A 12807-nucleotide genomic window follows, 5' to 3' on the forward strand; every position below is an offset into this window, starting at 1 on the left:
CATCTTAGCATGTAGTCTTACACCCATTCTTCACCGCCTTATCCACTCAGATCAAAGTGGTTTTCTCCCAGTTAGAGAGGCAAGGTGTAACACTACTCGCACGCTCAATCTGATACAGTATGTGACCACACACAAAATTCCTTTGCTGATTTTTTTGGCAGACGCCGAAAAGGCCTTTGATCACGTGAACATGAAAGATGTCCTTACCTTTATAGGCATTCCCAGCAGGCTGCTTACATGGATAGAGGCCCTATACAGGAACCTCACTGCTTCTGTCCAAGTTAACAGAATCCTTTCCCACCCATTTTCTATCACAAATGGCACAAGACAAGGATGCCCGCTATGTCCCCTACTTTTTATTATGCTCCTCGAGCCTTTAGTAGGTCATATTCACAGATATTAGGGGCGTCAGTGTAGGCTCCATGGATCATAAAGTGGCTGCATATGCAGACGATCTTTTCTATAATACTGCTCCCCAGGTGACCCTTCCTAACCTACTGAAGGAGTTGCGTCAATATGCCCAGTTCTCCGATTACAAAATTAACCTCCAAAAATCAGAGGTATTGGACATTAACTTGCCAACTGCGCTACGGAAAGCTCTATCCCCTTCCTTCCCGTTTAAATGGGCAAGGGGTTCTATCAGATATCTGGGCACTAATATCCTTGCTGACCTTAGAAAAGTAGTTGAACTGAACTTTGTACCACTCCTTAACGTAATACATAGAGATCTTCAACAATGGAGACAACAGGCCTTTTCTTGGTTTGGCCGGTGCAATATTTTAAAAATGAACATCATGCCACGTCTTATCTACTCCAAACGCTACCGATACGTATCCCTCTCCATTTGTTGCATAAAATTCGCTCTGAATTCCTGAGATTTATCTGGAACACTGAAACCCCTCACCTTAACAAATTTCTTCATTGACTCCCGAAAGACCAAAGGGGATGGCCTTTCCAGACCCAATATTATACCACAGGGCGGTACATTTGACCCGCCTGGTGGACTGGTGCAGACATGCCAGCTTTAAGGGATGGGTGAACCTAGAAGACTCAATGTCTCCTATAATGATAAGTGTGGCGGCATGGTCCTCAATTGAGGATACGGTTGCCCTACGCCGACACCCTCTAAAAAGTGAAACGCTTATAGTGGTGGCAAGGTATTTCTGTGCAGAGGGAATTACTGCCTTCCCCTACCCTATGTCTCCTATCCTGGGACACCCTAACTTTCCAACTTGCAGGAAAGACCCAGTGTTTAAGATCTGGATTGAGAGTGGTGTTTTCCAGGCTACCCATTTCTTGCACCATTCCACCTGGTCCAGTACAGAACAGCTCCAGGCAGATCACTCCTTTCCTTGCCTAGATATCTAGAGAAAAATACAATTTCAACATTTTATTTTGTCAATGCCGTCGGCACAGGATTTCAGCCGCCTCCTTGGACCTCTAGAGAGTCTATGTGTTATTGGAGATCCCTTGAGAGGAGTGCTCTTCTATATGTATAAATTGCAACTGACAGCCCAGGACTCCTCTGTGCCATATTTTGTCACCAAATGGGAGAGAGACCTTGATACTAAATTTACCAAAGATCAAATAGATCGTATGTTATATTATGGGCACAAGGCCTCTATTAGCAACTGGTATCAAGAGACTAATTACAAATTTCTCACCAGATGGTACAGAACCCCTGATCAAAGCTTTTTTCCACACACAAGTTCAGTGTGTTGGATATGTGGGCGACATTCAGGTAAGCTGTTGCGCATATTTTGGAGCTGCCCTGGTCTGGCTTCATTCTGGGCGGGTGTTGCAGATATTGCACAAAGACTGACAGGAGTGTTGATACGAGACAAACCGGAGCTTGCCCTACTGCATGTGTCGGCAATGTCGAAGAAATTCTATAAAAAAATCTTTACTGCGCAATCTGTTAAATGCGGCCAATGCCTGCATTCCCCAGTTGTGGAGGCAAACTACTTCGCTCACTATACAACACTGGGTGACCAGGGTGAACGATATACAATATACGGAGGAGCTTGTGAGATCAGGGGATCAGTCCTCACGCAGACCAATACGTACCTGGTTTTATTGGGATGACTTCAAGATCACTGCAGACTATTTGGGGTTCTCCGCCCACCGGCATGAGATTTTGGCATCTCAACAATGAACACCCGAAACTGCCAACATTTTACTGATTACCGAAAATTCATAAAAACGTACTTAATCCGCCTAATCGTCCAATAGTGTCAGGGATCGGAAGTATTTCTTCCCAGACCAGCCAATTAATTGATGGTTACCTGAGACCCTTTGTGATGAGTTTGCCCTCTTATTTAAAGGATACTCCTGAACTTTTAAAAGTCTTGGAAGGAATCAATGAAGCGCTCTACTCAAGTATACCCCATGATAAGGGCATTGCGACAAGAGTTTTTGAGAGTTACTAGCCAAAAATTGGCTAAGCAAAATGAATTTGTCATAGATCTCTTAAAGTTCATACATAATGTTTTTACTTTTGACACAACTTTTGACCTACCTCCAGGAACAGGGGTGGCTATGGGGACTTGTTGTGCCACAACATATGCCAACCTGTACCTGGGGGAATGGGAAGGAACCATTATACCAGATTATGCCCTCTTGATGTACTTCCGCTATGTCCTAATATGGCCGAGGTACATCGACAATGTATTCATCCTGTGGCAAGGTTTTGAGACGCTGCTAATGGATTTCTTTGATAAAATCTGTATTAATGATTTAAGTTTGAAGTTTACGTTACAACATAGTAATAGATCAATTCCATTTTTTGATGTTGAAACTGGTATCAACTCAGATTTAAAAATCTTTTTGAAGGTATTCTGTAAATCTGCTGCAGGCAATACTATCCTGTCAGCAAGAAGTGCGCACCCTAAACCATTAATAGAGAGCATTCCTTTCTCCCAGTATCTGAGGATGAGGAGAAATTGCTCCAAAGATACAGATTTTGAATTGGCTGCCAAGGATCTGCAAACTAGGTTGTTACAGAGAGGCTATAAAAAAACTACTCTTAAGAAAACCTATAATAAGGCCAAACAACGGGGTTGGACTGAATTTTTTTTTGCAAATAAGAATAAGACTGAACAAAATAACAAAGTAAGAATATTTACTCAGTAGTACTCAGGGCAACACTCTAAACTAAAAAATGTCTGTTGCCAATTATGACCTATTCCTAACTCTAATTCGACCATCAACAAATATATTATTGCATATCCACAAATGACATTTAGAAAACTACCCTCCTTACGAGAAACTAGTATTCAGTCATTTTGACATGAAGAAAAGGAAAAAAAATTCCCCAGAGCTAGGGGACTCTTCCATGTGGTTCATGTGGACAGTGCCCTTGGATTCACAGGAAAGAAGACAAGTACATATAGATGTGAATCCCAAACTTCAACGAATGGTCAATTGTAGGACCAAGTGGATAGTTTATCTAGCATTCTGTGACTGTGGCCTTGGGATTTTAAAAGAAGAATATACAAGCATATATATGCCATCAGAAATGGTAAAATAAATACCCCCATTGGCCTCCACATGGGAACGTTCCACAGCTACAATACCAATGAGTTAAAATTCCTGGCACCGGAACAGGTCCCAGAAGACCCTAGGGGAAGAAAACTGGGATAAACTGATTTTACAAAAGGAAACACAATGGATTTATCTCCCTAATGATACTAGTTTCCCAGGATTAAATGAAATACTAAGTTTTCAGCCTTTTCTTTAAAGATGAACTGCTTTTTGGTTCCTTCCCATATATCATATATATAATTTAAATGATGATGTATACCGAATATACAGCACAAATGACATGAAATGCATATATCAATTTATATGTAGGTAACAAGTATTGATAAAACCATATATATATACATACATATTGAATCCTAAAAGTTCATGAAATTGTTTGGAATAAATCATAGAGAAATGCATAGGTGTATATGTTAATTTATTTTCATATAGTTATTATCGATAATTGATAAACAATATATACGGGCTTATCTGTATTTTCTAAATACAAAGAGTATAGTTTGATGTTGTTGATGACACAATGTAACAATGATTAAAATTTAATTCATATGTAGTCAAAGTATGATTCCTAGAGGGTTACTATTTAAGGCAAGTGGTACAACAGACGTACATACACAATTCATAACGATACAATGGTTTGTGCTTTTATGATATCACACTTATTGGTTTAGTTTTTATAATTTAAAAAAAAAAAACATGGTGTGGCTTAACTATATATATATATATATATATATATTTATTAACTATACAATTGGGCTGATTGGCACTATGGAATGATTCCACATCTATGAGAAAGATATTAGCTGTGAACTAAATAGTCACCCCCCTGAATGATTAGTTGGTATTGAAACCTCCTTGTTTCAAAAGGCTAAGCCCTCTCTGCCATAAACTACCTTGATTTAAGGGTTAAGTCCCCTCTGCTACAAAACAAAGAGCGAGGTTTAGATTGCTTGATGAGTTTCGGCGTGCATACCACCTCCCTGTGGTGTCTGTGGCGCTCACCTCCTCCCTATATGGAAGCGCTTGGCTGGGCGGAAGAGTTTGGCCGGCCCGTCGTAGGGGCAGGGAGGTCAATGGGCGTCACCCACAACCCCTGGGTGGAGCGAGGAGTCCTCTAGGACTGATAGCCCCTCCTCTTCCATCCACTGCCTATCTTGAGTAATGGTATGGCGGAGGCAGGTCTGGATAAGAAAAAAACACACCCTTTTGCGCCGCGTCATAGATAACTGTGGCGCATTTAGGTCAAGTCATACAGGTAAAGAGCCAGCGTCCTACGTGGGGACGCTGCACGCAGGCACACCAGAGCAGCAGTAGGACCTAAGTAAAACAGAGAACGGATGGAAACATTAGCTCACCACATTAAGCAGTTTGTGATAGTAAAGCAAATAAGTGCCTTTGGTGAAACAGTTGAAGGATATTGTTTATAATGGGAAGTGTACGGAGTAAAAACACTATTTATATTTTAAAGTTTGACTGAAAATTGTGGATAACGGTTTTGATTATGATATCACCATCAAGAAAAAGAATGAGAGAAAGGATAAGTAAGATAGTTAGGTAATAGGTAATTACCAAAAAGAATATCGTTTATTGAGGTTACAAGGGGTAGTCACTATATTTGCTATTTTGTTTTGGCATTTATTGCATTTTAAGAAAGGAGATGCTGGACAGCACATATTTTATCACACTAAATGATATGAATTACAGGGAGACTCAAATGTGTCTCAAACAAATGCTGCTATATGGGATGAATAAATTTTAATCAAAGGTGCACTATGTATTGAAGTCTTTTTAATTAAACATATCTGATTCACTTAGGTTGGGATTAATCTGATTTAATTTCCCATATATAAGAATATGATACACAGAATCAATCAATGTTTTATGATTCACTTTTATGTTTTCCACACAATCAGTCTTATTTAGGAGCACTTGGTCCACATTACTCATGACAAAACTCAATCTTAAAGTAACTATCCTATATCATGTTAATAGATAATGGATTTGACTTATAGTCCACAATACTGCTGTCCTTCCCTGCCCTCGCTTATTTAGGTGGAACTCTGTGCAATGTGCAATAGGAATCAGGTACTGCCACATTTGAAGAAAGATAAGTATATTGGAAATATTTACAATTGTAGAATTGAGGTATCTGATGGAATAACTTATTATTTTAATTTTAGATATTTCTGTCTCCTTTTCTTTCCTGAAAAAGCGGATTTATTCCGTGAAACGTGTCGAAAATCAGCAGGGTATGCCCCCTAGCGTTGGACAACCTAGACAGGAATATTTGATTGTGGTTGTTCAACATTTTTAATGTAATTTTTATGTCACTGTTCTTAATGTTATTAAATAAAGTTATGTTTTGATATATTTATGTGTAAATTGAGTACGGTTGGCCATTTATTGAGACTAATGTATTTATTAGTCCCATTTATTGAGCTACACCCAGTGTCCAGCCACAGATTAAAAAAACAGTGACAGCTAATTGTTACTAATAGGTTCTGCAGCAGATAGCGATGTCAGTTTAGAATGGTAGCTCATGCCCCCTTAAACACCTGTCCTTGGACAGTGTCACCTTGTGTAACCGGAGTTTCTTTTTTTATCCTTAGTCTGGAGGTTTATATGTGTATGTATGTATGTATGTATGTATATGAGCATATGTGCAGTGTTTGTAATAAACACAAGTTAAGTTTTAATGATCCTCCTTTACGCCATTCACACTGATAGGTGCATACCTACAGTTTGCCAGGGAGTGCTTGCTATGACTAATCTAAACTTACTGCAAGCAGCAACATGAACACCTGGTTGTTAAGGCTTGCAACAATTTGAAGAATAAACCTTACAGAGTTACACACCAACCTTGCCGTAGCTGCCACGTCCAAGTACTCGCAATATATGGAAGCACTGGGGAGACAGGGTTTCTTGTCCTGGGCACATTCTGCTATCTGACAAGTCATACTCAGTACATGGAGAACCAGATCTAGGAGGCAGGTAATATTTTGTTAAATGGAGCACACATGGGTTTTACTTGCATAGTTACATAGTAGGTAAGGTTTAAAAAAGACCATCAAGTTCAACCACTAGGGAAATAAACATATCCCGGATATAAAAAGCAATCGGATGTTCCCTGGATCAACAGTCTTATCTTTACTTTAAAGCTTTAATACCCAGTTATACTCTGTGCGTCTAGAAAAGCATCAAGCTTTTTCCTAAAGTAATCTTTAGTAGTTGCTGAAACTACTTCCTGAGGGAGCTGATTCCACATTTTCACAGACCTTACAGTGAAGAATCCCTTCCTTATCCGGAGCTTAAACTTCTTTTCCTTCAGACGAAAAGAGTGCATAAGATCTGCATTGTTAGAAAAAAACTAGGTCCAGCAGAGAATCAATAATTAGGGCTTCTATAAACTGTACCTTAAAATTATCTTGTAATAAATTCATAAATTTCCTAACTTCTGCTGTACCTGTAGTGCCATTACAGTCAAAATCTCCCATTGTAAAAACATTACAAGCTTTTGCAGCCTTATCTGTGCTAGTAGTTGGATCTCTATTTCTTTCTTAGCACTGGGGGACCTATAGCAGACTCCAATAATTAACTTGGTATTATGCATCCCCATATTAAACTCCACGCATAAAGTCTCAACATCATCATAGCATAGCACAAGCAATATTCCAGAGAATATAACCTTGAAGGTCCTTTCCTTCAACTTGAAACCTAGTTCTTTAAACTGATTTGTAAGGATCCTCCATCTTCCACATGGACCAAGACAGCTGGGTCGTACTCAGCCCCACCTAGTAATTTGTCCACTTGGTCCACCACAGGCCAAACCCTGGCACCAGGGAGACAGCAAACCATTTGGTTGAAGGGATCCGGGCGACAAACTATGATCATAGAATCTTTTATGACAACCAATTGTCTACGCCTTCCTGCATTGCCTTCCTTACCCCTACTAGATGTACTGCTCTCCTGGATGTTAGGGGTAGGAGTAACATCTAGGGCTGCCACCACTGGGTCGGTCACCTGCACATCTTCACATAGCTTTGCAAATTTGTTAGGGTGCTCAAACACAGGACTGGCCTTCCTTTTCTGGGAGCCCCTACCACTCCCTCTAACTACAGTAAGCCAGTTCCCTACCTGTTCATCCTGATTAACCTCTCCACTCTCCACATCCATGCCATTAGCTACTTACTCACTGATCAGGAAACCCCTCTTATGGTGATCCAGTGAATTCATTGTTGCAATGTGCTTCTCCAGATCTCCAATGTGAGATTCCAGAAGGGCGAATTGCTCACATCTGTCACAGCGGTATTCACCTAGGAGCTGTTGCACCATTTGTGCATACATATGGCAGACAGTGCACTGAACAAAACCTTCCACCTTGCTGCCACTCATTTTCCCAGTTACAATATTTATTGACTCAACGGATAAAAGATTACTTACAGTTTGTAGTTATTTTAAAGATTCAAATTGTGTTTTCTAACTTCACTTACAACCAGCCACTTTTACCAGTCAAAAGTGAGCAAGCTCAAGGTGAGTTTACCCAGACCTTATATTACCTGTGAAACCTTGACCACTCCCCTTATTGTGGTCAGAAAGGAAAAGGGAAAAAAGCTATTAAAAAAACTGACAGAAAAAGAGAAAAAGTATTTAGAGGCTACTAGCCTAATAGACGTGTTTATTAAGCAGTCTCTGGTGCTCAGACCAAAGCAGTTAAAGCATAAGATAAATTACAAATATGAAGTCCCATTTGCTTTTACATTTACCCATAAGATCTAGCTGCTAGATATGTATCTACATTAAAGCTCAAAAGCACTGATCCTAAAGTAAGACAAATTTAAATTCAATTGTACAGTTAATGTTCAAACTCTTTTAGTATATACTAATAAGTTCTCAAATTATGTTGTAGATGTAAATTATCTCACTGGAGGGGAAGAATGCAGTGAGAATGTAATACCCTCCAATGAATATTGTCATAACCTTGAAGAGGGATCTGAATCAAGACATAAGAACAACTCGAGTAAAGATTTAGCCATTCGGCTGGAGTGCTACTGAAAATACATGAATGAAACTAGAAGTATATTTTCTGACTTTCACCTCGGCTTTGAAGCAATACTTTGCCTTCATGGTGGAAAGGGGATGATGTACAGTAATAGGTAGACCACTTGTTTTAATGCAAGCTCAGTGCTACTTTTAAAACTGGTAAAAAAAATATTATAATCATTGTAAAGCCATATGTAACCTTCCCCTCTACTCTCCAACTTCTAACCCCCACCCACAGATCTTGAATATGCAAGCCTGGTCCCTGTGTCCAAGGGACATAGGAAGATTTTCCTCTTAATCAAGATGACCCTAAGAAATGTATTAAGCATGCCAAGGTGTGCAAGCGTGTCCTGTTGCAGAGGCTACTGTAATTACTTGAAATTATCTGCTTTTGTGTATTCCTGCGGCATAGATGGAAGAAAAGCTAAGCAAATTGCAAGTTTTTGGAATTTATTTTACAATATAAAGTCAAAAATGTAAGCACAGGATTATAATCAGTTGTCATACTTACACATCACAATACCCAAAGCCTTCTGCGTCATCATCCTGGAACAAAAGGAAAAGTTTAGTGAGCACCATCTATAGCAGCCTTTCTCTTTTTACCAAGTAAAAAACTTTCTAGTCTCAGGGAACCCCTGCCAATATTTATTGTATTTCCAATTTATTGTACATTAGCCTGATGGTCAAAAAGAATGCTTCTTACACTGTTGGTTAAAATGTCACCCTTGCAGATACCCATATAAAACTCAAGGAACGCCTAGCAACTTCTATACCATAACGTCATGGGAGTAGGAACAAAAGTAACCTAACTCATGCTGCTCAGGTACCCCAAAAGTTTCCATTTTTAATAATAGGCACTATTGTTAGGCACTATTAGAGGTCCTCAGGTAAGTTTAATAACATAGGACCTTTAAAAGATAATGAGTAAAATATATTTGTAAAGGATAATGCAGAAGGTAAACTTCATCCTGACCCCGACATAAGTCAGCAGCCACGTAGCAGTAGGTGGGAGGAATCATAGCAATCTGCAGGAGTCATGAGCATTTAGATTTGCCAGAGGCTGCAGTACAAAAAAAGCCTGAGGTGTATGACTCCCCACCAGCTGGAGAGATGGGGGAAACTGACAGAATAAGTATTGGATAAAGTAGGACATATTTAAACTTAGTGTCTTTTTAACTATATGCGGAGATTTACCTTCAATTCTTATGTGTGCAAACGTAGGAAATGAGGGTATATTGTCCCATACTAATAAAATAAAATAATTATCACAAGAACTACAAAAGGATGATTTTCCTTCTATTCCTATTCTGATGACAACTAAGTATTTTGACATTTTGTTCATGTCACCTCCCAGTCACAACCAGAACACACACACTAACAAAAATAGTGGTTTTAGACAGACTTTAATTAGTAAATATTGTGTTAATCCAATGAAGATTGCTACAATTACCAGGCCAAAAATTGTTTTTGAAAACTTTATTCAGTCGCTGCGAAATAGTTATTAAACCACGCCCACATTCACATCAAGCCAAGCCCACCACCCACAGAGCCATTCAGCCTTAAGTATCTCCAGAAGCCCCTCCCACAGCCCCCCCATAATCCCTCATTGTGACACCTCGCCATCTCAGCATATGAGCTTGGCTTTCTGTGTCACTTACCAGCTCGTCCTCCTCATTCCTCTCCTCCGTTTCCAGGTCCAAATCAAAGACCCCTGCCATCGCGACAGAAGGACCGGAACAAAAAGGACTCCTAATTTCCGGGATCTGGCAAATATCCCCGTAGCCATCATTATGTATACCAAGTTATTGATCTTAACTTCCTGTCTTTGGGTAATGGAGGTGTCACATTGCCTATACCCCTACCGCCCATGGTCTTCGGTATGATGGCTGTCCCTAAAGGCTTCTATCACAGACGTTGGAGACATGTTTGTGTATGGGTGTAGCTTGGTCACACGTCACGTGGTTAAGGAGCCTTGCCACGTGGTTAAGGCACTGTCTTAGTATATGACGTATAAACTGCTGTCTTCTAGAGCAGTGATCCTCTATCGTTTACAGCTCGCGGACTAGTGCGCTTGCGCCATTCATGTGTCACTCAAAGGGAAAGAAACTTCCCCCTGATTGACGTCATAATGCCAGACCCCGCACACTCCCATCGAGTGTGGGCGGGTTGTGTCCAGAGACACAGCCCGCCCTTAGCCTGGGGTGCCTCTAGAAGACATGGTCCGAGGCTCTGGCTGGTGCCCCCTCCCTCCCTCCAGTTTTATACTTCTTAGCATAAATGAATTTAAATATAACTTAAAGCTGAACTCTTGGTAGCATCAAATTTACCTGGCTTCAATGTGATCTCCCTATTCCTAAAAAAACAAGTTTGCATTCTTGTGGGGATCGTTCTTGGAATACTACTTCCACCCACAGCTGTATCTCTGTTCCCCACAAAGAAAAAACAGTACAATAATCTAAAACCGCCTAAATACAACCCTCCAAAACATTTTTGATGGAAGGTTGGGGCGTAATTAGAAATGGGGAGTAAGTTAAGTATTCATTCTAAACTGCACTCGGAACAGATCACAAAGATACTATGGCTGCTATCAGACCATATTTCTGAATGACCATGTAATTCAGGGGTCCTCAAACTTTTTAAACAGGGGGCCGGTTCACGGTCCCTCAGACTGTCGGGGGGCCGTACTATAGTTTGAAAAAAAACAGGAGAAGATTCTTATGCACACTGCACAAAACGTATCTATTGTATAAAAAACATAAAAGAACAATACTGTATGCACAGAACACTTGCCGATCATTAAAAAAAAAAAGTGGCGTTTACTTTGGCTTTAAAATTGCTTGAGATTATTCCTCAATTCCTATGTGCATTGGAAAATGCACAGATAAATTTGAATTTTCACTGTGTATTGAAAATGCAAATTTATCTTGCATTTTCCATGCAAATGAAAAATCTCAAGCAATTCATTAATTTGCTTCTTTTTACACACCCTACCCTACACCCAACACTACCCCACACTTTTTATTAATTAAAAAAGGGCTGCTAAAAAAACTTTGTCAGTGTCTGCTACCTGTCACTCACTGCTGCCTTCATACATCGGCTGGATCACACTGCAGCACATGTGTACATGATCAATGTGCATAGTATGTTTATACTATTTACAAATGTACATTGATCATGTACATTTGTGCTGCAGTGGGAACCAGCCGATGTATGAAGGCAGCAATGAGTCTCTGCTCATACCTTCTCTGCCTGATGGCTTCAGCCCGACAGCTCCAGCGTTACCCCGGCAACAGTGGTGTCACGTGACCGGGTTCCCTGGAGTGCAGATGGCAGGCAGCCAGAGCTCAGGCAGGAGAAGCAGCCTCAGCAGCCGGCGGGCCAGATGGACAACCTCAAGTTTGAGGACCCCTGATGTAATTGATGCTAATTGACAAACTTGACAAGATTGCCCCATATTTACAAAAAAAATCATACAATACTATACTACATGAAATACAATACTACAAGACCTGGTAAAGAGGAACTAAACTGAAAACTGGCAAAACAAAAATACACTTACCTTCAATCACGCAGGGCAGTCCGATCCATCCAGGGGAGCCTGCACTCCGGGTGCCGCGTTCGTTGTCTACCCTTTTATGTAAAGTGAAATTTCTGAGTTTACCCCCCTAGCAGTAATCCGAGTCACACTCGGATTAGCTTTTAACTAAAAAAAAACCCCTTACCTTGTTCCGTTGCTGTCCCCCGGTGTCCTGCTGATTCCCTCAGGTCTTGGGGACACGTCCTGCTCCTCTGATCTCCAGCCACAAAGTGCTGAGACGAGATCTACGGGGTTTCCCGGTGACGTCGGTACATGCGCCGCGGACCACCAAAATTTTCTTGCGGACCACCGGTTGGCAACCGCTGCTTTAAATGACACATTTTTCGGAAAGGTTCCTTGTTATCAGACTTTCAATTGCCTTACATTGTAAAAAGATATGTGTGCTGTACTACATATAATTATGCTAGAATCACTAGCAAAACATTATAATTGTATCATTTTATATCTCATAGGGCTGTATTTATACATTTTATTAGCCATCAGTTTGGTTGTGTTTTCAGCTATTTGAATCCCTTGGCATTGCTCTTTTCAATGCATAAAAAAACTCAGACTCGTTCTGCCACATAATGGCCAACTATCAAAGCAGCACAGCAGTCATAATAATAAATACTAAGGACACATACAAA

The 12807-nt window shown here is 40.3% G+C and overlaps 1 protein-coding gene across 1 annotated transcript; it reads right to left on the minus strand.

The window, feature by feature from the left end:
* Positions 1 to 6179: 6179 nt before the first annotated feature.
* Positions 6180 to 10392, minus strand: LOC140339708 (ribosomal protein S6 kinase beta-1-like). Its single transcript, XM_072424514.1, has 3 exons — positions 10242 to 10392; positions 9095 to 9129; positions 6180 to 6523 (listed from the first exon to the last, which is right to left on the minus strand). The coding sequence occupies exons 1-3, from the start codon at positions 10299 to 10301 to the stop codon at positions 6391 to 6393; spliced, it is 228 nt and encodes a 75-aa protein (XP_072280615.1). The 5' UTR covers positions 10302 to 10392; the 3' UTR covers positions 6180 to 6390.
* Positions 10393 to 12807: the final 2415 nt, after the last annotated feature.

Source organism: Pyxicephalus adspersus, chromosome 10, assembly GCF_032062135.1.
Source record: "Pyxicephalus adspersus chromosome 10, UCB_Pads_2.0, whole genome shotgun sequence".
In the NCBI taxonomy this organism is placed as follows: domain Eukaryota; kingdom Metazoa; phylum Chordata; class Amphibia; order Anura; family Pyxicephalidae; genus Pyxicephalus; species Pyxicephalus adspersus.

Excerpts from the sequence above, each read along its gene's own strand:
- LOC140339708 (XM_072424514.1), bottom strand. The coding sequence starts at position 10,301 with ATGGCAGGGGTCTTTGATTTGGACCTGGAAACGGAGGAGAGGAATGAG. Across the intron at positions 9,130-10,241 it reads GGAATGAGGAGGACGAGCTG|GATGATGACGCAGAAGGCTT; the intron begins GTAAGTGACACA and ends CTTTTGTTCCAG. Across the intron at positions 6,524-9,094 it reads GGCTTTGGGTATTGTGATGT|ATCTGGTTCTCCATGTACTG; the intron begins GTAAGTATGACA and ends CCTGCCTCCTAG.